Source organism: Eutrigla gurnardus (assembly GCF_963514095.1).
Source record: "Eutrigla gurnardus genome assembly, chromosome: 18".
In the NCBI taxonomy this organism is placed as follows: domain Eukaryota; kingdom Metazoa; phylum Chordata; class Actinopteri; order Perciformes; family Triglidae; genus Eutrigla; species Eutrigla gurnardus.
The window spans coordinates 5,158,850-5,186,745 of NC_139929.1; the positions used below are offsets into that span (position 1 = coordinate 5,158,850).

General features: G+C 41.0%; 1 protein-coding gene across 3 annotated transcripts; it reads left to right on the top strand.

The window, feature by feature from the left end:
- Window positions 1-806: 806 nt before the first annotated feature.
- Window positions 807-27,495, top strand: rbm33a (RNA binding motif protein 33a). 3 transcript variants are annotated; one of them, XM_084033920.1, is made up of 19 exons: window positions 807-978; window positions 3,454-3,532; window positions 4,625-4,673; window positions 5,082-5,155; window positions 5,270-5,567; window positions 7,372-7,533; window positions 8,101-8,269; window positions 8,409-8,629; window positions 9,966-10,287; window positions 11,959-12,020; window positions 14,567-14,696; window positions 15,093-15,463; window positions 16,084-16,347; window positions 16,561-16,839; window positions 17,235-18,020; window positions 20,224-20,400; window positions 21,263-21,457; window positions 21,941-22,029; window positions 22,229-27,495. In XM_084033920.1, exons 1-19 carry the CDS (start codon window positions 960-962, stop codon window positions 22,275-22,277), a joined length of 3,795 nt encoding a protein of 1,264 aa, XP_083890046.1. In that variant the 5' UTR covers window positions 807-959; the 3' UTR covers window positions 22,278-27,495. The 3 variants fall into 3 exon arrangements, with proteins under 3 accessions (XP_083890046.1, XP_083890048.1, XP_083890047.1); XM_084033922.1 differs by having other exon boundaries at window positions 15,093-15,451; XM_084033921.1 differs by having other exon boundaries at window positions 808-978; window positions 9,969-10,287.
- Window positions 27,496-27,896: the final 401 nt, after the last annotated feature.

Below are 27,896 nucleotides of genomic sequence, written 5' to 3' on the forward strand. Positions count from 1 at the left end.
CGAAAGAGGAAAAAAAAGTTTGTCAGAGATAAAAAGGCTTTGACCTATACAGGCAAGAAAAATCAAAGGGGTGACTTGAATAAAACTTGAATTGCCAAATTGACCAAGATTTGTTGCAGTATCCATCTAAAATACCCGAAACAATTCCCACACAAAACTGCAGCATCTTCAGTGCAAACAACTGGAAGCACAAGGTCATAAAGCGATTGCAACTAACTGATGTTTATATAATGGTATACAATTGGTAAACTGTGTAAAGTTTTGTTAGATAGTATCTTAAACTGTAAGTTACATTGTATAAGTAATGTGATTTATCTTCCTTTTAGTTATTAATTTGGTATAATAGTAAACTTGAATACTTACTTAGGTTAAAATTGTGTTGCTCACTTTGATGTGATTTGCTACATGGGGTTAGCTCACATTGTTTGATGTTTCTAGTTTATTGGTGCTCAGTGCTGCATATGATATCGGGGCTTAAATAATGTTTTGTCTGATGCATGCAAATATATGTATCAAACTTGCCCCAGATGGCAAAGAAAAGTGCTTTTATTATAACAATTAGCTATTAATTATGTCTTTATGAAAGCATTTTTTAATGAATGAATTGTATAACCTATCCAAGTGTAGAACAAACGCATTTTCCACAACACACACTTGTAACGGAGTTACATGTCAGACTGATGAAAGCCAGTGTGTTGTTCACCTGACATGTCAAGCAGTTCGATTTTGTGCATCAAACCGATCGGGGGGAGCTGAGTGACGTTTCCCACCCACAATGCATCACCGCAGCAAACACAGCGCGGCCATGTTTGCACTGTGGTCGTGAATGGAAGTCGCTGCCGCATAGAACCTCTTCGCCTGACAATTTCTAAGTTTTGTACCGTCAAAATGGTGAAATATTAAAGAATAAATGCACTCTCAGTTTTTTAGCAATACTTTAAGCGGACACGCCGTGCACCATGTCAGCCAACACTCGGGGTGAGTAATGCCAAACGGCTTTTTGTTGCCAATGCTAGCTTAGCTGTGTAGCTAACGTGGCTAACGTTAGCTAATGTCAACATGGTTTGAAAACACTCCTGCATTTGGCGGTAGGCCACACACTGGATCTCTGCTTTAGTCAAATGAATTGGCTTAACATTTAATAAATATTTGACACGCGTGGTTGTAACGTATTCATCACCAACGTGAAGTTGAAGCGAACGGAAGCGCTAGCTTAATGAGCTACTGCTAGCGTTGTGTTAATACCAATATATAGCCTAGCGTAACGAGTGACATTTATGAATGTAAGTTACTTACTTAATTACATTGTCCAGAAGCTAAGCCAAATAATTGAGGGTCAAATACCGCGCCACCGTAAGGTATTTATTTCTCTGTCCGTATAACGTCTTAAAGTTATTATCAGCTGCGTTGGCTAGTATAGTAACGTTAAGCAATCACGCTAAGTTGGCTAGCAAGCTTGTACCTAATGGTAGTAATTATATCTGGTTAAAAATCGTCTCATACTTGAATGACTGATCGACAGTACTTCGAGCCTCCTGTTTATAAACTTGGCTAACATTCAGCTATTAAAGTGCATAATTACTCCACAAAGCCAAGTGTTTGGGCTCAAATTCAAGCTAACATTAGCCGCCGCAGCGTTGCTAATCGAAGCTATTCAACACAAGGTAGTCGTTTAGGGAAGACACGGTTCTCTGATCAATGCTTGGTGATGTTTTGTTTGGTTAAAAGCTCTACATTAGCATCACTGATTGTCATATAGATTCATGTTTTTCCCGTCCTCGTCGCCAGGGTTGGGACTGAACTCACGACTGCATGCGTGAACGGGGGCACCTGTATATGACGCAGTTTACCCCCCCCCCTTTTTAAAAAAAGTATATTATATTAGCAATAGGCTGCAGTGACTGAGGAGATACTTGGTATGTCAGTTATAGGCAGAGTCTATACATGTGACTTGGGGTGGTGAAATACACACCCCAGGCCTTGGAACACAGTAGCTCATCACAATAAATAATCAAAAATACTGGTGTAGAGTTTCAAGCAAATGTGTCCATATAACTATTTTTCTAAATTTTGTTTTGTGGGGATTTGGCTGCAAAGCTGAGGGATATTTGTTTGCCAAAAGTTAGCATCACATTTGTTCCCGCAACAAAATGGTATTTTCCTAACGATTTTGGATCATTGCAAATCCACAATATCATCCTAAAGCCAGTAATCCTGGCCAAAAAAATTGTGATTCACGATATTATCCTGATAATCATCAAAATATGCTTTAAACTCTTAAAATGAAAGTTGCAATGAAAGAAGAAACATAGTTAAGATACATTTTTTTTGTCACAGATAAAACAATGTTTAGTGAAAAACATATGAATCATATATGGTAAGGTCTCCCTGCATAAATAAACGATGAATACATTTAAAAAAATATACTTTTGTATCCTGTTTTTTTAAATTAGGCTCTATATTGTTCAACCTGTCAACCATGATAGCTCGCTAGAAAGATTTTTCACTTATATATTTTGTCTTATATATTTACAATGATCCCAATAATCAAAATTCACCAGGATCCCGTGTGTTGTTTATCTTGATACTGTTATGGGAATTTTGGATGTTTGTAATTTATAATCAGAATCTTTGTCAGGACCAGATGTTGATCCGCATCTCCTCTTTTTAGCTGTTATCCTATGACTAAAATGATTGCCTGTTTGTGTGTAGTAAGGTGATATGAGCATGAGTGCCAGGTGACGTGAGATAATTTCAGAGAACATTATGACATCTGTCTTCTGTACATCCTGCACGTCATCCAGCTGAGCTTGCCCTTGTGACCTTTATCTACAGCATGATTCCTCCTCCTTAAAAGGGAGATCCCTGCTAGACTCAGGGTCTTCCTGCTGACTCTGAGCTTTTTGCATGAGAAGGCAGGGGTGAACATTATTTTTGTCTGCAGTTGAAAATTCTTGATCCTGTTTGTTGATCTTTACTGAACATATTAATTTCCACAACAATATGCAATACATTCGTCCCATCCCTAAAGTTGATTACTAGAAACAGCTAAATATTTGACTGGTTGTGCAACATTTTAAACACTTAAACCTGTACAACTGTGACACTAGCAAAACTTTACCTTCATGTGTGTATATAATGAATATATTACCCCTCTATTTGGATTTAGCCATTCAAGCCGTTAGAAATATGTCTTTCCTTGTCACTACTGATACCATGCTGAAGGTGTTGTAATATTGTAATTGTATAGTTGTGGCACAAGTTGTTGATTCAGCTTGGTATGAGGGGAGTGCCAATCTGAATCAATTTAATTTTCTACAACAACAGTCGTGCTAATAACCTCTGTACATTTCAAATTGTGCAGGCCAGTAGGACAGCCTGATATTGTCAAACTATGATGTTTATTATTAGCAAATTCCAATGTTCTGTAAACAAACAACTTTTCTTTTGTAGATTATGACTTTGACCAATATGACAAACCTGGTGCTGAGCGGTCACGCAGGAGGAGAGGGGAAGATGACGATCTAGAGAGGTAAATGATCTCATGTTTTGATTTCTCTACACGAAGAGTGCTGTAGTGTATGCAGGGTTGGAAATAAGCCACCCATAGCCAGCCAACTGCTGGTTGCTGTTGCCAAATGCTGGTGGCTGGTGCAAAATATGCAAGAAACTGTTCATATTTGCTTCACTCACCAGCCAAAAAACAATGGGAATCTATTGAATGTCTGGTAGACAGTTAAGAATCCACCAGCCACAGTGGGAGGTGGACAAAAACAGTTATTTTCCAATCCTGAGTGTATGTCATTCACAACCTGCTAAAGCATTTACAATCTGGATGGCTTGAATTCAGGATACTCCTATCTGCACAATACTTTGAAAACACGTGTCTACAAAACCATTTTTCCTGTTTTCAGGTTAATTTTCCAGATTATTCAATAGAAAAGAAAGTGTATTTAACTTAAGAAGTAGCTTCATTTTCTCATAACATCAAGGAACGCTGATTCCTTTTCTTTATCTGTTTCCATAAAACGACTTGTACACAATTTACTTTGTAAGGGCACAAAAACATGGCTGTTGCAAAAGTTGCTCAATTAAGCCAGTTCGCTTCAGGCTTAAAAGGATAGTTTGGTGTCTGTCTAGGGTATCTATTCCCTACAGTAGATTATGCTTGGCAGGCCCCCAGTTTGGAGGAACAGACAGGCATGTCAGTGCAAGCACTTTATTATTGCAGAATAGGGCTCTCAAAATTGGCCAGTTTTGACGGTTGAATGTTTGTTTTTAAAAAACACAAGGGTACTTGGAACTATTTTCTTGTTTTGGTTTTATGCCTATGACATCGTGTCCTAAGTAGATACAAGCGACATGCCATTCTCTGCCGTAATCATGTTTGTTGAATTAGTCTTGGTTCAACTTGACACAACTTGACATTTTAATTTCAGTTCATGAAAATGACCTTGTGTGACACCCGTCATCCGGTATATTCAGTGCGCTTGAGGCAGCCACGGCAGTGCTGCTCGAATTTCGTACAACATTGAGAGCCCTATTGGTGAATAAAATTATTTATAACACTGCACTATTATCTGACTCGACTAACCTGTTATTGGATCTTGTTTCTCCTTAAAAGTGATCTGGAAGAGGAATTGTTGGGAGAGGATTGGCTATCAGTTAAAAAGGTAAGATGGTACAAACTCTCACTGTTTTGTTTACTTTGATTATATACATGGTACCAACAAAAATCACTTGGATGTCATTATGGTTACTTTGCTTACACGCAGGAAATCGAAAATTATATCCAGAACATTTGGTGTTGGTAGAACATTTAGAAAATGGAAGTGAACAGTTGACTTGTAGCAGGTGGCTCCTCCACAGGGGAACTGTTGATGTAAACCAGGAGGAAGTACTGTGGACAAAAAAGAACTGTGTTGACCTGCCCAGATTGCCTTCACCACATGGGAATAGAGCATCCTTTGGGGATGGAGGTGGTCCCCTGCCCCCACGCCTCACACACAAACACACACAAGTGAGGAAGACTAGAATTCTATTTTAAAGCACACAATAATCTTCCTTAATTTTTGTTTCAGAATCCCTCAGAAATGTCAGATGAAGAGCTGAATGATGACCTCCTACAAAGCGATGACGAAGATATACATATGAGGTAAGCTAATGACATGAGTGTCATGTGTTCAAGTGTTTAAATGTTTTTTGTTTTTTTTACCATCATGCTTCACTTCTGTTTTCTGCAAAGTCTCAATATGTGTTTGTTTTTCAGCGGTCAGGAAGTGAACCTCAATGCCACATACAGTTTGGGTGCATCATATAACCAGCAGGACAACTTGCAGGAAGCAGACTACACAGATGATGTTGTGAACCTGGTTGAAGAAGGGGATGTAGAGGAGGAGGAGGGGTACCAGCGAGAGGGGGGAGAGTACACACAGGAATACAGCCAAGACAACAACACAGAGATGCATGAAGACCAAATGGATTACACTGGAGCTGAGGGTGACGATGGCTACCAGGATGAAGTGCTGGACATCCAAATCAATGAGCCCATAGATGGCGAATTTCAAGTGAGTTCTCACATTTGCTTACTCACATAAAAGCAAATGTGAAAGCCTGCGGATGCGCACCCAGACACACACACACACACACACATATCCTGCCCTCCCCTTTCTGTCCAATTCTATTGTACCCAAGAGATGATATCAGTTTTCTTGTCTTGGAAAGAGGACAGTCCAGACTGAAAATCTATTCAGGAGAAGGAGATGTTGGTTGGCGTTTTTGGGCAGAAGAGGATTAGATTCATTATCACTACCTGCCAGTTAATTTCTCCAGCTTGCTGACAAAGTTTGTGTTGACAGCTTGTTTGGCATGAGGTAATGCTCTGCTGTCGCCTCCAAATCCCCATGCCATTGTGACCTTGGGCCCTGTATCTTTGGGGGAGTAAGAAGCTGCTTTGTGTTGGGGAGATGTGCTGCCAATCGGCGGAGGTTAATGTGGGGGGCTTTTATCTCGGGCTTTAGACTGGATCTGATAAAGTCTCATGCAGGTGAAAAGATTATTGACCTTGCCGAGGACACCCCATACAGTTTTCTAATGATTGATGCGAGTTTCCCTTTTATTCGTTTCCCTTCCCTCTTAGCCTGAACTAAGAGGATCAAAGATAAGACCAGATCCATGTGCAAATGTCTGTTACGGTCCATTTACCAAGGTGTGATGGTGTTTGGCACCTGACATGAGATATATTGGCCTCCCTCCTTTCTCCAAACAAAGATAAGATGTTGACCTTCTTACCGAGGGTGTATGGCACAAGTGGATGGCTATTTTGGATTTTGGGAAATGTCTGCAGGTGTCTGTGTATTTGTAATATGTGCAATACCTGTTTACAAGGTCACTAAACTGCCTGGCCTTGACATTTAGCTCGCCATGGTATTCATTGAGTACTATGTGGACAGTTTAAAGGATTAAGCTGTTGTGTTCCCTTGGGGCATGCTGTCCATCCATCTGGTTTGCTGAAAGTGTTTTTTTTTTTTTTTCTGCATTAATATGTGCTGCTGTTTGGCAGGTTAATGGAGCGCAACACCAAACACTATGGTGTGACCTACAGCCTGACCTTATTTAGCAACGACTTTTTGTTAGAGGGTGTTATGCAGATAGAATGTTTGAATGACTAGCAACCTCCTATCCCATCAGTATCAGGTAATTTTCTGTAATGGTTGACTGTGTGTTCCTAGGATTATATGAAACGGTTGCATCATGACCCAAACTGATGTTTTTCTTCTAGAGTAGTAAAAACTGATTTGTCATCTCCTTGAATGTTTGTCTGTGGGATGTTTTCGGCACGGAGTCATGAACTTACAGCGTGGCCAATAAGAGAGCGATTTGCGAGAAGTCAGTCAATGATATTTTCACAATCATTGAACTGGGGAGGAGTGCTTTTATCCGTGCCTGCATTTCTGTATATCATGTCAAACATTTACATCTCATTGAATTTCAAATGCTGTCAGGAATAGTAATGAAGCCTTGCTCCCACTGTTATGGTAATTTGGGTTGGAAGGGGGGTTACATGGTGTCTCCCCAAAACCTTTGGCTTCATGCGCTGTATGATTTTTATCATTTTTTATTGTGAAAAAAATGTAAACATATAAATTACAGATGCTCAAAAGGAATCATATTTTTTATTGTGTGTATAAATACACAATATTAAAATGGATTTATTTGCCGTACATTGTGTAGAATAAATAGATGTTTTCATTTCACGCACACAGAGATATTTTTTTCCTGTATTGCTGAAACACAGTTGGTCATTACTGATCTGAAGTGTTTGTTGCCACTTTCAGTAATCAATACGTATTATCCATGTGATCTTTAAAGGATGATGAATACCAAACCTCATATGATGATGGGCGTCTGGGTGTACACGGAATCCAACAGGGGGCGGTCCCTGAGGAGCAGGGGGAGAGAGGGGGAGAAGAGCAGCAGGAAGAGGAGGAGGAAGACGCAGCCGAAGGCTCTCGGGTCTTTGACACAGAGGAGGTATGCTGACACCCGTAATACAACAGCCATCACTTTGTGTTGCTATAGATTGATAGCATTTTAATTCCACAAATCTCATGTTGAAACCCGGCAGAGGGGGTGCAGGTAGTTTACCAATTAATACATTTTATTACTCTTCATCATAGCTTAGTTTGTGAACATAGAGGTCTGTAGCTATATGCATCTGGATATCTACTATGAAGATTATTTTTATCATTGAATAAACTGATGTTCCTTGACTTCCTTGTCTGTTAATCAGCTGAAATGTAAAATTCAAAATAGTCTGTCACAATCTTAAACCTCAAGATGTCAACAATAAATGTCTAGTTATTTCTGACACACAATCCAAAACCCAGAGATATTTAGTTTAATGTCACAGAAGACTATAAAACCCAGCCAGTAGTCACATTTTAGAAGCTGGAACTTTATATTGATAATTAAAACTTTCAATCAACTAATGGATTCATTGGCTAATAGATTCCACATGAGAGGAGATTTTGTGATGCATTGCAAACCATGATTAAGTTAAACACTGCTGATTGACTTTTGTTTTTAACCTCTGCCCAGGTTGATAATGAAGCTGTGCCTGAAGAAGAAACAAAGGAGGAATCAGACGAGGAGGATGAGGAAGATGAAGAGTCTGGTCGCATACGCTTCAAGTCTGAGAGAAAGGATGGTGCAGTTGTGCGGTTGGCTGATGCAGGCAGTAACAGGAGAAACATTCCTGAAACACTAGGTACAAATGATTCCTGCTGTGTGCCACACTAAAATAGGTTTACATTACTATGGATATGAGCCTGTATGTTACATATATATATGTTAATTTGACACAGTTAATGTACAAATACTCTTGTTTTCCTTTTCCCCATCATTAGAACTGTCAGAGAAGGCTAAGCAAGATCTGATGGAGTTTGAGGAACAAGAACGACAAAAGAGACAAAACCGATATGGAGGAGGTCGAGGGATGCGAGGAGGAATGCGAGGAGGCAGAGGAAGAGGGTGCTTCCCACCTTTTGGAATGGTAGATTTTCGAGGAGGAAACAGAGGAAGAATGATTGACCAGAGGCTCCCCCTCATGGGAAACATGGGAATGCAGGTAAAGTCATCCACTTGAATAACTTTAAAGGGATAATCTTTTTGGCTACACACTCCTCTTGAGAAGTAGCTAAAGAGAACATAAGATCTTCACTGGATAAGATAATTTGAAATGGCTTGATTTTATTGCCTTCTTGGATTTGTCACAGTTACAACAACGCCGTCTGCCTTGTGTGTGGTTTCCTCGCTGCTGCTCTCTTCACTATCCAAGACCTCAAAAGCTGTGGTCATTTGTGCATGACAAAAGTCAAAACGCTCTGCTCCCCCCTATCTATGTTGATATATGGATTATAGCAAATCATTTGGCACTAGTCCATTTAGACAGTGTTATACAAAATGAAATGTGTTCTTTGCCCAGGATTTAGTTTCTTGTGGGCTTTTATTATTTGATATCACTCCAATCATTTAATCCTTTGATTTACATGGCTCATCAGTTCATACAAGACCTTTTTAAAGGTCTAGGAAATAAAAGAAACTTTGAACATGTTACCTAAATATAAACAACTAGTGGTGATCTTTAGTAACAGAGTGGAAGTTTTTATCAGATTTTGGAATTGGCCAAGGTCTAGTATTTTACTGAATGAAATTATGATTTTACCAAGGCTACACTGTACAAACATGCACAACAATAAAACTATTGTACATGAATAATAAATCCCCAATATATCAATGTAAAAAGCAATTGTTCTCAAGGCCGCATGGCATTTCACTCCAGCTCTCCATTATGCATTTGTTTTTGTTTTTTCAATGATAATGGTTGTAAAATTAAATACAAAACATCAACACTGGAAATGAATATTTAATGACAGATGGATGACAAGCCAACACCACAAACATTCTGCTGACTGCTGTTAATGAGCTTGTAGTTTTTACAACATACTGTATATTTAACCACTTGACTAATTTGGTCACTGGCATGTTTATTTGTTTGTTTGTTTGGTAGCTTGAACGGATAGACAATGGCCAATTATCAAGCACCCTTTTGAAACTTGACGATATAATTATTGCTCATTTATAACATGGTGCATCCCTGGTATTGTGATGCTAGCAGACAGCGGTCTTTTTCTACTTCTTAGCGGCTGTAGCTCACATGAACTGTGTAGTCATACCACCTTCAGTCATTTATAGAAATTCTAAATAACATGTACTTTTAATATTCAGGGTAGACTTGCATTAAATTCTTTTACGATACCATCTTCAATGCTTGTGAATTGACTTGTTGGTGTGTCATCACATGGCTGCAAGGAATGATATCAGAATCTTCCCAGAATTAAATGTGTTTTGACAGGTTGTTTTGGTTTTCCCTCCTCTCCGTTTCCACAACTCTTTCCAATTAGCAGCCATCCTCGCGAATGCCTCTTCCCCATCAACCTCATCAGCAGCAACTGCACTCCCAGCAGCACCACCCTTCACGTCCAAGAGGACCTCCTCCCTTCCAAAACCATGGGCGCCCGCTGGCCCAGCAGCCCCTTCAGCCCCTCATCCCCCCGCACATGGCTCACCGCTCCCCACCGTTGCGGCCCCAGATGGAACCCCCACCACGGATGATGAGCTCCCCGCCGCCCAACTTCCCCCAGCATCACCAGCAGCAGCCTCCACAGCCCAAAAACATCCACATTAACCCCCATTTCAGAGGGCCCACATCATCCTCTGTACAAGGTATGTTAATCCACTATCACTCAAGTGCTTTTTTATGAGACCGGTGCATAAGCAAGGAAATATGTTGCATCAAACCAGTTGGGAAGGAACCAGTTGAAAATAGGATTTAGCAACAGGCAAATGACCCTCTGCTTAGCCTCGCCCCTTTGTTATCAACTTCTGCAAATTTGTCAAGCTAGTATTGAGCCCACACTTTCCTTACTGCACTCCTTGAAGAAATATTATCTACCATAATTAAAAGAAATATGTCTGACAACAAAAAAACCAGGACCCCTTTTTGTTCAACAAAAAAACTAAAGCAGCATGTGTATACATTCAGTATACAGTCACTTGCTAGCACAGCATAGAAGTGATGTGATACTTATTCCATGTATAATTATATCTCTGCTGGTAGAGTTAACATACATTTACATCATGAAGATAAATAAAAATGCAATTACTATTTTTATTTAAAAAAATGATTTCTCTAAGATTCCTAATCTTAAATTCTGAGAATGAAAACTTTCATATTATCCTAAAATTGTGCAGCTGGAGTTAATCAGCAAGATGCTCAGTTGAGGTGTATACTATGGCTGGCAGTTATCCTTACACTGTCCTGAAAGGTGTCTGGATTAGAATGTCATTTTGTTGTTTGGTTGAATGACAAGTGAATAGCTCTCTCAGCCAGTAATGGGTTTATCCTCCATTTTTCTCCTGGCGGCATCACCATTTCATTCCCTGAGATGGGTTTATCTGGCCTGTCTGTCCAGGCCAAGATTGAAATTTTGTTAGTAAAGCATGTTAGTGCTTGTGTGTGCGTACGTGTCACTGTGTGCAAGTGTGCATGGGGTTTTGGTTTTTCTCCTGAGAGGAAGACATGTTCTGGAAAATCAGGGATTGCCTGTGGTTATGATTAAATGTGTGTGAGTTTGTGAATATGTGTTTGTATCTATGTCTGTGTATATATATTAGTTCAAGTAATGGTTTCCAATTGAATGTTTTCCAGTTGTAGATGTTGACATACAATTGCAGTAACCATTATTTTTTTTAAGCAGTGTGCCTTCATGAGAATCCAGTTAATTAAATTAGGGTTCAGCTAATAATTATTTTCTCGATTTAATCGTTAAGATTTTTTAGTCTATGAAATATGAAAAATATCGATCAGTCAAGATAACACCCTCCTCATGTTGTTTTTCCACAAAATATTCAGTTTACTGTCATTAAGAAGGGAAGAAAAAAGGAATTATTCACATTTAAGAAACTGGAATCAGAGAATTAAACATTTTCTTTAAATTACTTCAACCAAATGACACATTATCAAAATAGGTGGACGTTAATTTAATAGTCAACAACTAATCAATTCATCTTTGCAGCTATCTTTGAATTATATTTTGCCAAATGATGTCAAATGGCAAATGTGTTATTCATTCATATTTCATGAGTTTGGCAAATTATTCTCATGTATTTGATATTTCCTTGAGCTCCCTGGTCCATGCTCAGTGGTGTAAAGATGTGAGGCGCAATTCTGATTTTAACATGTGTGTCTGTGTATCAGCTTTTAGCATGAAGATGTCTAATGGGCTCCTCCCTTTCTGCTATCACCACCCTCTCTCTGCCTACTGCCCCTCATTTTCATTTTTCTCCCCCTCCTCCATTCACCCCCTTTCTCTTGCTCTCACTCTCTCATTGCAGTGCCCTTGATGCCTCCTGCTCAGAGCCAGCCCAGACCTGCTGTGGGTCCTCAGAGGTTCCCTGTGAGTAGCAGCTGCTCCTCTCCCTCCCCTTTCGCCTCACTTTCTCTCCCTCTACACACGGTTAGCGTCCCTTTTTGTGAGGGCAATATCATTACGGCAATTAGACCGCTTGCCCTGGCCAAATACTGTTGAAGCAAATCTGTAAACACTGATATGAGTCTGGCTGCACAACTGGAAATGCGTGATAGGGGCTTTAGGCGGTAGACTTTTGGAGGTCGAGGCTGCAGTGGCGGGACTTAGTTAGCAACTCTTCATGGATGGGCTGGGGCTCAGACTAGCCAGCTTGGCACATAATGGAATTGTGAATCCGGGATATACTGCCAGTTAAAATTCACTTTCCACAAGTTTGTGTCCCAAAGGCACGGAGACCTTTTTTGAACGGTATTTGAATTAATGAAACATGCTGGTGGTTTGATGGGGCTGGGTTGAGCCTCTTGCCTTTTTGCACCATATATTCCGAAGGCTGAATTTCACGTCAGAGAAAAGGATGTCAAGTCAGTGATTTGCTGTTAGAAAAGGTCCTTTATTTCACTCACAAAGAACCAATCCAAGGGATGACGGAAATGCCTTTAAAGTAATTACTGTATTGAGGGAAATGGCTCGATAGTAAGTCAGCCAAAGTGCCTTAAGTTACTCCGTCCTTCTAGTTAATGATGCTAGGCATCAGGTGGTGCTGGTACTGACTGACATCTTCCTGGAAATTGCATTTTATATGGATTTATGCAAATTAGCCATTGGAAAATAGCTGCATCCAATTGCATTCGTGTGGATTTGCAAGCATGTTGCCAAATGAGCGAGGCGTTCACATCTTTGTCCCAAAAAAAAAAAAAACTGTATTTTTATTTACCTCTTTTCCAACCTTCAATGTCAGTATCGTGCAATTCCTGTTCCCTGAGGTCTGCGATTGTGCCAGATATTGATAGCACAGTAGCAGGGAGCTGTGCCTCTTATCAGACAGTAGAAGGTGAGGTTGGAAGGGTATGCAGACAACTGGGCTGATGAATAGCATAGTGTTGGATTCCCCAGCTGTCAATCGCGTTTAGGCTGCTGTTGCCAAGGACACAATTTGAAATGCAGGTGACATACCAGCCGGCAACATTCCATTTACCAGTGGGCACCTGATTACTCATGATTATCATACATTATCATCCCATCAAATTTAATTGTTAAAAGGCCCGGTGAATGTGGGGTCATAGCCTCTAGTGTTACCGCATTACATTTTTTGCTGGTGGAGACTAGTTTTGAAATATTAATCTTGGTGCCAATTAAAGGTATTTGAATATTTAATCTGTGTAGATGGTGACATTCATCTCAACTAAGGAATGAAGATATCACCAAATTTGGGAAATAAGGGCTGTAATTTATAGTAGTAACCGTGTATATAATATATAACATAATTTTGAAATAGTTTAATTCCTTTTGCTCACGTTGATAATTATTTTTTTTCTTTATGGTACGTGGTAGCAGTTGCAGCGGCACAGCTCTTTAACTCTTCTGGGAACAAGACCATATCCTGGAAACAAAGAACATGCTTCAATGCCCACAGCCTGTATTGATATTAACTAAGAAACCCAGAAACAAAACACCTCTTTAAACTCAAATTTCCAGTCTTTATTAAATACCTTGACATTTGGCCCCTCTCCATTATATCTGTCCTGGTTATCCCCTCACTGCTTAGAACTATCCTAGCATCAGTTACATATTGAGCAGCACCGCCTGTTTATTAAGGATTAAAAGCGGGAGGATGAGCAGTGTTATTTGAGGGGTATTATATAGACACTAGAGTCCTCATTGTGCAAACCTGCCTGTCTGACCTTTTAGAACAGTATGATTGCGCTCCCTCATTGTGATCCCCTGTCTTTGTAAGCCCCTTTGATTAACTTTCTGTTAAGCAAGTTTGTGGGACTCAAGCCTTCTAGCTTTCTAACGCATCTCATCTCTAAATACCGCCATGCAGCAGTGGAATAAAGATGGATTAAGCCTTGATAGCATCTTAAATAATTTACAATAGGCTTGGAGGAGGCAAGCCGCCCATTTGTGGAAGTGCCACGTGTTGAATAGCAGGTTAATTTTTCAACAGAGATGGATGTTTAAAAGAATAAAGGAGACAGTTATGAGGGGGATTCGAATTCCAAGGAGGGATTAAAGAGTTGTTATCTAGTTTTACTTGGAGGATAGATAGGAATAATGTGCATGCAATGAGTAGAAAGCTGTTGAACAAAGCATTGAAACAAAGGTGAGGGCACTTATCCGTTCCTGAAATACCCCTTGTTAGTGATAGGCTTTTAGGTTTATGAACAAAGCCCCAAATAGCATTAATGCTGGTTTGCTCACAAATTCAGGCCGAAGGGTTTCTTTAATATTGGCGTGCATATTGATGTTTACAAGATTCTGCGTCTTTTTAATGACCCCAGCCTTTCAATTACAAGCATTCCCTGCCCGATGCAATTCTCTGCAACAAATTCCCATTTTTCATTAGTTTAATTTGTTTGTGATTATTGAGTTCCCAGTATAGCCTATAATTCATGAGTTTTGTGTTTTTCCAGGGACCGGGGGACTTCCAGCAGCACATGACTGGTAATTTTGGTCAGCCCCAGCGGCCCCCTCATCACATGGAGCCTTTTAGGAACCAGCCACCCCAAGGCCCCCAAGACAGAGAGCCTCTCTTTATGGGAGGTGAGTCCCACACCCATATTGGACGGGGGGTTACAAAGCTCTCTTGGCATATTTAATCCTATTTGACATCACCTCTGGCTGTATACCTACAGGGTATGCTGCTAGCTTCCTGGTGCGGCCATATCAGCAGCGCTCATGTTAAATGCATGTGTATATATATACATCTGATTGAGCCTTGGAAACTGCATTAAACATCTATATTTCATTCACAATGCAGAATTTAAAGAAAAAATGTTGTTGTTTAGCCTTTAACCTTGATAGAGTTGTCTGTTTTCGTTTACCTTGCCATAACACTATGCACCTGGAGTTACTGATGTGCTGAAATTGGCTCACAAGGCAAAAAAAACCTGACATCTCTGTTGTGTTGTTGTTTGGTTTTTCCTTGTGTGGGCACAGAGTGCACAGAGTCAACACGGTTTCCAGGGCAGCACATGTTTGATCACCAGGGCCCCGGTCCTCTGATGAACAGCGGCCACAACCTCCACCAGCAGCAGCAGCAGCTGCCTGGCCAGGGCCACATGGGCTTCGGCCCACCAGGACCCACCTTCAACCAGCAGGGCCAGGGTCCGCTAGGAATCTTTCCGAGAGAACCCCCAAGACCAAACCTCCCTCCCCACCAAGCTCATCAGGGGATGGTCGGCTTGAATCAACAAGGCGGCCCCCCCATCCAGCCGAGACCTTTCATGGGCCCTCGTCAGCCGTTTGGACAGCAGGAAAACCCTTTCCCCCCTCCGCAAGTCCAGTTTGGAATGCAGGTACGACTAAGAGTAAGTGATTTATAAATCAACAGATGTCTGCATGTTGTGCAGAACAATTTTGTCCTGTCTCTGGAGTTCTTCCCCGATTGTTTCTTGAATTTACTTGCTAAATATGGTAATTTTATCTGAGTATCATCATATTTTATGTAGCATCCACGCGTACCTGTGACAGTTCTTGTACAGGAGCCTGGCAAAACAATTCACATGGTTTGTCTGCCATGAATGTATACATTTTTTTGTCCGCTTTGCTAAAGATTATTAAAATTGCTGTGGCAAGCGCAATGACTAGACAAGTGTACTGTACACATGAATAAACTAGACAAGTTATCATATTCACTGCTACTGAAGCGTTGAGGAAAAAGACTTGTCTTTTTGACACCTCTGTATTTTGTCAAGAGGCATAGACAAGAGCTCCCTCTAGTGATTGAAACACTGTTGTTGTACTATTAGGGAGATACTTGAGAATATCAGTGGGAGCTTATTCAGGAATCGCCAGATTTAATGTTGAAATTAGTAGTCATGAGTAGTGATGTTATATTGAAAAATTAAAAAGACAAAATTGAGCTTTATATGGATATGATTTTTGCTGGTTTACTCATGTTGTATTTTGTCTTTCTTTGATATTTTAGGGCTTATTGCACGGCCCTCCTGTCTCCCAGCTTCCGCATCACAACCCCATGCCATCCCATCAGCCCATGCACCAGCAGCAGCAACATCATAGACAGGATTTACCCCATCATCAGCAGCAACATCTAAACGTCAATGAGCCTCGCCCCATGATGCACCATGGCCAGAATCTCTTCCATCAACAGCAGGCACATGGTAGCCCCAGGCAGATGACTCCCCGCCCCCAGAACCCCCAACAGCGCAACATGTCCAACAGGCAGAGGATGGTGAGAGATTAACATATCAGCTCATCTATTTTCTGCTCAAGCTGATGAAAGGCAGTTAAATTGGGTCATTCTAATTACTGTATTCTGTCAGCACCTCTCTTCAGCAAACAAACGATAACAAATAATAAATGGATAAAACAAAAATGCATATATTAAGATAAAATTGATTGTAAATACGACATGAAATGTTAATATTGTGCCTTTTTTTGTCAGAACACACCGATATCCAAGCAAATGCAGCCGCGCAACAGCAACCTCCGGGAGCTCCCTGTAGCACCTGGCAACATGAACATTGCCCGCCCCGCCGCCAACGTTAGGCCTGTTGCCAAGGCAACACAGGGGATGCATCCTGGGCAGAACACTCAGCTGGTGCCTGACGGTGGTAGAGGTAGAGGCCAAGTTGCTGCCAGGATCGAATCGCAGCCTGGGGGAGCAGGCAGGACAGTGGTTCGCAAGGAAATCCCAAGCACGCTGTCAAGCAAGCCACCACAGGTCAGCTTTTTAACAACAAAAAAAAGGAAGGTCATAATGGCACAATTGACAGATTATTTCAGATAAATGTATGATCTATTTCTGGTAATATCCTTCTGAAATGGTACTGTAAATAATAATTTGTTCCCTACTAAATCCTCAGTCATCCAGAAATTGTATTAGTGTGCTGAGAAGGACCCCCATTTATTAAAAGCCCAATCATAAGGTTGTTAATGACAGCAGTCTAATTCCATTGGCAAGACCAGATCAATACTATTGCATTTTTCTCTTGGGTTTTGCCTTCGATTACATCTGAGTGTCGGGCAAAGTAATATGTTTCAAATAGGACACTGGTCACGGCTCCTCTTCCAGTAAGTGGGGGTTCTCATATTGTCGGTTTATGTTTTGTGCCGCAGGACCCTGATGAGGATGAGGAGACACGGCAGTACCGTCTGAAGATTGAGGAGCAGAAGCGTCTGAGAGAGGAGATCCTCAAGAAAAAGGAGATGCGACGGCAGATGCAGGCTGGCGTCAGAAAGAAGGAGCTGCTGGACAGGCTCAATTCCCAGACTCTGAACCAAGGCCCAGCTCCTTCACATAGTCAACCTTCTCTACAAAATCAGCAAATGCCTTGCCCTGTACAACAACAACAACAACAACCACTACCACCACAACCACAGCAGCAACAACAGGAACAAAAACAACAGCAGCAATTACAGCCACAACAGCAGAGACAGTTACCTCAGAGGACGCCACAATCATTAAATCAATCATTAAAGAATCCTAATCAAGCCGCCCCCATCCCTCCCAACGGCAGTCCTCAGCTCCCTTTGCCACGTCCCAATGTTAAGGCACGCCTGCAGATGGTAAAAGGTACGACCCAGCAGCAACAGAACCTCGGTGTTAATGCAGACCAGCAATGGAAACCACCTCAACAAACTCAGCAGCAGCTGCAACAACAGCGAAGGGACGGTCCTATGCAGAATGTAAACAGGCCTGGTGCTCAGATCCAGTCCAATCAGGTCCCCCAAAAGAACATACCTGTAACTCCGTCTCTGGGCCCTGGACAGGCACAGGCTCAGACTCTGACTCAAGGACCTAAACTTGGGGCTAAAAGAACTGTGATGCAGCGGGCCAACACTCCTGTTTTCGAAGGGCAGCAGGTGCCACAAAAAGTCAGAGTCGTCAAACTTTCAGCAGCGGTGAGCATTCTTGATCTTTATCCGACACTTTTTTGTGTGTTTTGGTCCAGCATTTATTTGATCCTCTTCAAAAGATCAAGGGAAACAACAGTTTTTAAATCAAATGCCACTGGTTGCCCTCACACTGTCTATTTTGTAATCTAAAAGATATCTAACCTATGGGTTTGACAAGGTGATGTCTGTGTCATTTTGGTAAAATTGATCTGTTAGAGGGTTTCCTCTCTTAAGCTTTGGGAACTGATATTTAAGACACAATGCCTTTACGCACATTTTACCTTTAGAACACAGAAAGGCTGAAGGCATTAAAGAGAGCAGTATGACATTTATCTGTCGAGTTGGGGACGCCTCATCACTGCTCTTAAAGGTTGATATCCTCCTTTAAGGTCAAAAGAGTATTCTTTTAAAGATAGACGCCTTGGAGAGGGTATAACAAAAATGACAGTAACACCAACAAGTACAGAATTACCACTGCCAACTATTTTATACTCACTTGATAAGTTACTGCTTCGGCCTTAATTACACATTAATCTTTATTGAAAAACCACAAAGGCAGGCATGTAAAACATGCATACTTGTCACTGATGAGACATGAGTTGGTGGGATGTGATAGTATTTGAAATAAGCCGCTTTCCGACTCCCATCCCAGAGGATCAAGCCATAGAGCCAATATTGCAGGCTGGCTGCAGATGAAGATAACTGGGTGTCAGTGCATTAATGGAAACCTGCGCAGAGCTATCTGATGTGCCGCATCTTGGAGAAAAAAGGAGAGTGGGATGTGTGGTGGAGAAAGAGAGACGGAAACAGAAAGAAGCTAAGGCCTATAGCTGTAGTGAAAAGAAGATTGTCTCGATGCTCCCTCTTCCACATTGTTCTTCTGCCATCAATGGGCACTTGACAATGTTATCTCCTCCCTTCTCTTTTTTTTTCTTTCTCTCTCTCTTCCTCTCCGTCATCCCTCAGTTGTTGTTTTTTTTTTTTTCATCAACCCATCTCTCAGGTGCGAGGCAACAAAAGAATGCCAATCCAAGACCCTTGTAATTAATCTTTTTTGGTTGAACGGAGGGGCAACATAATACCTGTGTAAGAAAGTTGCCACTTTTGAGGATTTGGATTTGTATGGCTTAGGCACACAGATAAGAGGCAAATTATATTTTCATCAGGGATAATACAAAGCAGCGCAAGACACAAAAGCTTGGGAGGAGAGGGGTGTAAGGGGGATGGGGTACACATCGAGCTGCTGTCGTTCCAGTGTAATGCAGCTTAGCATTTGATGGGTGCAATCAGGAGCTGTGATTTCTATAGGAGGGATTAATCCATTTACTCTCAACTGGGGACAGGTCAGAGATATCGTCTCTTTTCTTCCCTTGTATTGATCTGTCACATCTCTCCGCAGAGTCGGGGAAGAGACGACCTTCAATTCTTCCCCGCATGTCAACAGAGTTGAGCTGTGACTTTATTTGATAATGAGACCATCACCTTGTTGGGTTGATCTTTATTCCCCACAGCATGTCTGATAGGGATCCTGCACTGATGCTGGCACTTTTTCCCCTTTTGCTTTGTACTATGGCTTTCCACTTCTCTCTGCAGTCCATTAACACGTTAAATGCCTAATGTGAATTAAGTATCGACCGGTTATCGTCTGCAATATTCAGCATTTTTATGATTATGGTAATGGTTTTTCTTTTATCTGATTGACTGATAAAACCTTTCAGGAGTAATAGGCTATCAACAACACTGAAGGAAACCGTGGCTCTGATGGTCAAAGTTGCTCCGCAGATATTGCTAAAGTTCCAATAAACATCACAATCCTTTACGCTGAAGTTGCAAAAACACCCAGTGTTTCCACTGGTAATGTTTTGCCATTGCAGCAAAAAATAAAATCACAATGCGGAGCCCAGAAATCGATGACGGTCATCCATCGCTGATGGACGTTGGCATCGTTCATCAGCCCAACCCCAGCACCACCGATGCACATTCAACTTGTGTTGGACCCATTCATATGGGTCAGCCGTCATTCGGATATGTAGTTAATACAATTCACTGGAGTTTGTTTATTTTTACTGCAAATGTTTAGCCTGATGCCGAACCTGAAAAAGACATATTGGTCAATCAATGTGAATAGGATGCCTGCAGATAGATGAAGATAAAGGCTGGAATTTTGTCTGATGTGCTAAGTTAGTATTTCTTCCATCATCCCTTCTAGAGTGGAAAGGGGCCAGTGTCAGCCGGCGGGCCAGTGCAGCAACAAGGAACCTGGTCGGCACCCCCACTCAACCCGGCCGTGCAGAGAAAAGTAACCATGACGGGGCAGCAGCAACAGGGACCAGGCGGGACCCCACCGGCTGCCCAAGGGGTCTTGGGTACCCCACAGCAAAACAGGGTATGTTGTAAACGAACACATGCTGCCTTCATTGCTTTGCTTTGGACATATATACACACACACACACAGTTTATAAATAGTGCAGACTGTCCGTTAATGGCAGTTCTAAAATAAAAGAGGATGAAATGTCTCCTGTAAAGCTGCTCCATGCCGCTGGCGCTAGCCTGGCATTCGGTAGACACACCAATCGAGCAATAGTGGTAATAAGACAGGACAGTATGCCAGGTGGAGGAGTATTGACAAGCTGAAAGCAGTGTAACACGGGGGGCTACACAAGGTCCCCTGGCCTCTCTGCACGCCTGTCACCACCAGGCTGCTGTCACAGTTACCATACTCACTGACAGCGTAAGGCAGTCACCATAACGCTTGCATGGCTCCTCTCCTCTCTCTCATGGCTCTGGCTCCCCCGCCCCAACACACACACACACACACACACACACACACACACACACACACTCTACCTCCTCTCTTCTCTTTTCGGGGTCTCTCCCTCCTCCTCCTCCTCCGCAGCTGAAGAAGCATACCTCTCACTCTCGAGCTCAAATGAAGATATGCCAAGCCACATGCATCATGTTCTGACGTTGATGTTCTATGTAGAAATATGATAAGTCAATCATGTGAACGCTTGCCGTGTTTGAGAGGGGCGAGAGGAAAACACATAGCGTTTTTAAACGTGCCTTTGTGCTGAGAAATATAGCTCCTCTGCACATGGTTGCATGCGAGATTAAAACATCAACACGCCTGCGTAAGCAGCGAGAGGTTCAGCCTGTGTTTCAGCCCTGCCGTCTTTCTCTTAACCCATTCCCCCCCGAATATTTTTACCACATTTGGGCAATTTTTCTCACACCTTGCGTTGGTGTAGGTTGTCGTGTCGGGCCGGGGACGGGGCCGAGGTAGAGGGGGTGGTCAGATGGGTGGAGCTCGTCCAATGGCCACCAGACAGAGCCAAAGAGGACCAGCAGAGAGCGAACGCTGTACTGTGTCCATAGAGGGCCTTTCATCATCCACGACTGACGTTCAACTGCAGAATCTCCTCCGGTCCATCGGCCCCATAGAGGTAGGTACCGGAGTTTGATATTTGCGTGTGCGTTTCTAATGTATTAAGGTACGTTACTTATCACTTGCTATGCTTGTAAAGCATCTATATTGTATGAAGAGTAGCGTCATAGATATGTTATTGTCTTGCACCCACTCGAGGGGCAGTAATTTAATTTCCGTCGTGTGATCCCATAGCGCCCTCTGTCGTAGTGGTTAGGTAGGTAGAGAAAATGTCCCTACACCACCCCTTCTCCCTCTTGTGGATCAGGGGAGAATCTAGTTTAACTCCATAGACCGTTTTCACAGAAGGCAGTTTTACTCGTCAACGTAGAAAAAGCACAGTTGTAAATAATGTAATGATTAAATGATTGCTGCGTTCAGTCTCGCACTCTGGAACAGAGCCATCATGTTATCAGTAATACCTGTGCATATCCTACTATGACGAGTCAAAATGTCTGCCGTGAGAGGTCGATTTGTGTTTTACTATTTCTGTTTATTGCAGATGTTCAAAATGATGCCCCAGCAGAGGAAAGCAGTCGCCACATTTTCCACTCCCCAGCATGCAGAAAGTTTTCAAATGAGCTTCCATAGGTAATCAGTTTCCCTCTTCTCAGCATCTTTATACAGATACCAAAATGATTACATACAGTTATTGGTAGCCTTTACATTTTTTGCCAGTTTCGGTGGTCATGCAATTTAGCTGCTGTGCAGATTGTGTGACATAAATGTTCATGAGTATCTTTGCCCCTGAGACAATGGCTCAAACGGTATTATCCCAATTACTACACAGGCACATGATTGATTTGTCCCACATTGATGTGTCGTTGATTGACGGATGAGGAGCGCAGTACAGCCAGGGAATCCTCTAACAAGAAATCACCGTCTCCAAACGTGGGAGCCTCTCTTGTGCACAGCTCCAACGTTGCATAGGAATATTTCTCCAGCCCTTTGGGGGGGTCACGCACAATCGACGTGTCTGCAAGCATCACTCATCTCCAATCAACTTGGAACGGTGAACAGAAAGACTTCGAGCATGCCTCTGTTTGACTTTGTCTACCAATTGTCCATTGTTGTAAAATGGCACTGGAGGGACACTGGACAGTTCATCCTACTTTGATGTAGTTCGTGAAGAATGGTTTTTGCATCTTACGTGGACATTAAGTAGAACTTATCATGGGATAATGGTTGCTCCCCTCCTCAATTAGAATCATTAATAAAACAAAAACACACTTTAACTCTCATGACAACTTGATAAATGTTTTTTTTTTTTGTTATTTGCGGCTTGCTGTTTGGTTCGGTGCAGGATCGTTGTGGCGGACTGGCCTCACATAGCAGCGTTCATCCCCCTCTGTAGATGGCAGTGTTTCATCACTAATGGCGCTTCATTTTTTCTCGACTCAAACCCACTTTCATGTAGTTTTTCCGAACAGTTTTTGGGTGAATGGCACCATCTAGTGGAGCACTTGTATACAGGCAGTATTTAGTGTTTGACACTGGGAGCATATTGGCATTGGGTGTAAAATGAACATGTTTTTTTCTCAAGTTCCCAGTGGTTTTAGTAATTGTAAATGTCGTGACTCTTGTGTATATGTTGTGGTGCTTTTCAGTTGTAGTGCTGCTTCTGGGACGGATTGTTCCGATCATCTTAATTTTGACTTGGTCCGTTTTGGTCATTTGGAATTGGTTCTCACTCTAAATGTTATTAGATATTTTAACTGTTAATGGAATCCATTTTGGAATAACCTTCCATGCCTTTTGGAGGAACATTTTAGTTGGGTTGATTGATTAGGGAGTTAGTCAGATTTATGTTTATAAACTGTGTGCTTTGAGGGAATGTGGAAGATTTTTTTGAGATATTTTATAATTACAATTAATCTGTTTGGGAGATTTAATATTGGTCGGAGAGGACGGGATCGATTTGTTAATCTTTGTCAGGATCTACATTAGGCTTCCTCGGTTCTGAATCTGTGAGTGTCGGTTGATAATTGGTGCCTGATCACTGAGCTGCATGGTGTTCGTGGAATAGTACTTTGTATGGTTTGCCTTCACACTAAGCTGGTAACACAGATTGTTGGCAGTACAGCAGGAAAGTAATGAATTGTATTACTTTGCCCTCTAAATCTAATTTCCCTTATTATAAAACGGACTTCCTTAATCACATTGATATCACGCTCATACATAAAGATACATTTCTTCATGAGAAATTCCCATGAAACACTTGTACAATCCCTTAAGCATTTGTATTTTCTCTGAGTTCGTGCCAGTGTTTGGGGGGGAGTGCTACAACATCAATGAGGTCCTTGAATTTTTCTAAATACTTAATTTCTGTGCCTGGCTCTCGGAGACATTGTTAGACTAAATATAGCAACTTAGGCTCATTTACTTTACTTGATCCACAATTCCACGATTTTGTTTCTTCACCACACAAAAGATTTTCCTCTATTCTGGATTTAAAGTTTGTTAAACAAAACAGTTCTTTTAAATATTAAGATGTTGTTACCAATGTTTACTAATTGATCAGAAAAAGGATCAGTTGTGAATCCCGTGTATATAATTCACAGGAATGTGACATAGAAAGCAGAGGGGGCAACCATTATCTATGTAGTGATCATGATACATAAATAGACCAGAACTTTCTCTCTATAATCGTCCTGTTTTCTTTTTTTTTTTTCTTTTTTTTGAGTCACTACTTATGTTGTGTCATGTTAAACACTTTTATATGTAAGGATATGCTAATGTGTCCAGACATAAATCATTTTAGTAGTGTTTTGTTTCTAATTTAGAGCCAAAATGATGAATGACTGGACCACATTTCTGTTTATAAGACATTTGACAAAAAGTTTAAGGGAAAATAAAAACATGGCCAATATACCGTGAACATGCAGGTATGTGAAGCCGGTTAAACTTTAGCCCAAAGATGTGTGTGATGTCCATCTGTCTGGTGCCTTTTACAGTGAATAATCTTTCTTATTTGTGTTGCATTTTTTATTGATTTATACTTATATTCTCTAAGGTCCTGGGTTTTCAACTTGCAACATATCACATATACTTAAAAAAAAAAACGTTTAAAATACCTGTATAACAAAATATACAACCTCAAATAGATTTAGGGGGATGCCACTGAATTTTGGCATTGGAATTGTTTGCTTGATTACCAGAAACACGAGAATTTTTGCCCCACCCATATCACTGTGATGTCATACTAATGTTCAGCTCCCTACAGACCTGACAGCACATAGAAAACACAATAGACAATGTAAATGTAGCCACATATTCAACTATTTTGCTGGATTTGACTCATGCAAAGATAATATACAGGGTTAATATTTAGATTTACAGGCTTTTAATCACTGTTAGCAAATCAACTCCTGGCTGTGCATCTGGATGACATCACAGATTAAGTTCTTGGTTCTCTGGTATTAAGACGTCGGAAAGAGTTGTTCATGTTCACAGTTGCCCTCGACGTGTGAACCAAATTCACAAATTTAGTGGTATTTTCCCTTAAATTAGCCATCATTCGAAGTAAGTCCCAATCCACAATGTTTTAAAACAATTTGCACATTTTTAATTCTTGTCGGTTAAGGTTCTCAACATGCTTGAAATATCAGCAGTGTTGGGACAAATGGAGGGGGGGGGGGGGGGGTCTAAAAATGTCTAAACTAAAATTCCTCCTTTCTTCTTGTGAAACTTGAGCTTCTGTGGTTTTAAGTCTTTTTTTGTATGTTGTACAGTCGTTCTAAACCTCCTTTGTTTTATTCCTTTTTGTTTTGAGTTGAACTGATGTAAAGGTTTTTGTTCTCTAACGATGTGTATTCATTGTCTCTTGTGTTGTGGGGTGACACTTGATTTTTTTTTAGTGCTGGAGTTAAATCCTTTTGGATTTGAAAGAGTACCGACAGTGCCGGTGATAGCTATAATGCTACAAGACAGCTGGTCTTGTAGTGACGGAACAGATTCATATTGAATCTTTGTGTACCTTAATTTTAAGAGTTTCGTACTTAAATGTACCTTGAATTTTTAGGGACGGTGTCCTATTACCTCGAGGTAAAATACTACAGGCTATTTAACTAGCATGTTTTTTTAAATCACATCACCTCATGTGTTTACAGTCAGATTCAGAGACTCATCTGTAATGTCTATGGGTCTTTCTCATGCTTGCATAAGACTTCATTATGACTGCTGGTATCCGAATGTTTATACTAGCTGTGGGTCAAATTAGATGGGTTACATTCTATATAACACTAACTTCAAACTTTTTTCAGCAGGTCCATTTGCTGATCCAGGGTGCTGAGATTTTTGCGGACCGACTGAAATACTAATTTAATTTTTTCTCTTTCTTCAGGTCCACTTGAATAGAGCAGCGTCACAAACCCATCAGTGTGGTTGCCATCTCCAAAAGCAAGGTTAAAGGACCATGCCAAGGGTTAAGCATGTTTTAGCCAATCAACAAATTGGATTATGCATCTACTTTTTTTTCCCAACTTAAAGGCAGCTGTTGGATTTGCTTCATGCTAGCACCGTATGAAAATCAACTTCCTAAAATTGGCAATCCATCACATTCAACTATGAGTTGAATTTAGTTTTTAAGTAAGGTTATTGTTGCATGATAAGGCAGTTGGTTTTATTAGTTGCTTGTTGATGCGTTTAGGTGCCTATGCAAAGCTCCAACATCTGAAATTTGAGTTGGGTAGTTTATAGTTTGTCCCTCTAATTTAATAATTTAAGGTTAACTTTATTGAAACCCCAGCAGGTCATTTGAAACCACTTAAAACGGCGAATGAAAACCCAATGTCTTTTCTGTCCTGCTGGTATGAAAAAATATGCGTTTTTTTACGGCATTTTATGTACAAGTTTTTAAAAGTACTTTTTCTTGAGTTTTAATATACCTGCTTAGGTGTTCAGCACATTTCCTGTTTTTGTCTTTGGTTAATAGTTGAGCCTCCTTTATTTTAGTTTGTTACTACAGATGGATGTTTTTTTGTACCAGCAGACGGCAGCTTTAAGGGTTGTCAAATGACCCCATTTTTTTTTATTTGCTTTGAATCAGTTGCTCAGATTTGTGACACCATTGAAACCATTAATGCAAGAATTGAGTACATGAGGCGCAGACTGGTTGAGCAAAAGCATTCAAAACCCTTGGCATGGTCCGACACTTGGGGTGCTCCTGGTTGAAAATCGAGCTGTTTGGGGGTTGTAGTTTTTTGGATTTCGGATGCCACTTTACGGCCTGCCAGATCACCAACACAGAACGACCTCTAGTATATTAACACATTGATTTCCCAACAGTGTACTGGTGCGAGGAGCCATTGATCAGCCATAGCCACGATGCCGCTCTCCCTGCCTTTCTCATTTAACACTCTAGGTTCCTTCACAGCCAGAAGTGTCCGGCCTTGGAATGAAGACTTTTACTTGCGGTCACTTCCCTCACTTAATGGATGTTGCCACCACATGTCCTTCCATTACTGCTTTTCCTGCCATCGCTCTTCTTAACGTGCATATATTTGACAGTTGCACATCTTTTCCTTGCCGCTGCCATTGTTGAATGAACCTCAGACGTCTGTATCAAGCAGGGTGGCGTACCTGGATTACCATTGTTTGTTAGCCCATGGATGGAAGTTTCCATCTCTTGTGACGACATCCGGGTTCACAGAGCAGACGCGTAGCTCTAAAGCCGCTTTTATGGCTTTTCGCTGCACCAAAGGTCATCCCAACTTCTTGACTTGCGTTGTTTGGTTGGATTTTTGAAAAAAGAAAAGAAAAAAAAGACTCATCCCGAACAGTGCGGTGCTCCAAATAATGCACCGGAATATTTACGGAAAATCCAACCTCGAGTTTTGACTGAAACTGTTCAATCCATCCTGTCATGTTTGTTCACAGTTTGCTGTAAAACACAAAGTGATTGTGTTTTGTGTTGGAAAATTCTGGAAAATCAGTCCTGTGCTGATACTTTAAATGATGTGAAATTTGAATGTTTTTCCAAGAAAATCATACATTTTTCAAGAGATGGAATGTGTTAAATTTGAAAAAAATAAATAAATGTTTTGATATACACAGCAATTGCATTCGTTTGTTTTAATTTTGAAATTAGAAGTGTTTGACAAGTGAGTTAAAAACCACATTTTTTAGGATTAAACCCACCAAGGTCCTTCAGTCAGATATCTGGACTGGAATAGGTGTTATCTGAAGGAGTGGGTTTTTAAGGGGAAAAAATGGTTAAAGATCCCTTTAAAAGCAGTTGCATCTGCTTGTGAGGCTGGTTCAATGTTCTTTTTCTTGTGAGCAGTATTTTTCTTTCTTTCTGTCACATTTATTACCTTGTGAACGCTCCGATTAATCTGCTAACTCCTTCAAGGGTTCACTTATTTATTTCTTTGATATTGGGAGGCCAATATCTGAGACTGAGAATAAGTTTAAAAAGAGACCAATGTGTTGAGCCTTTTGATTGTGACGTTTAAATG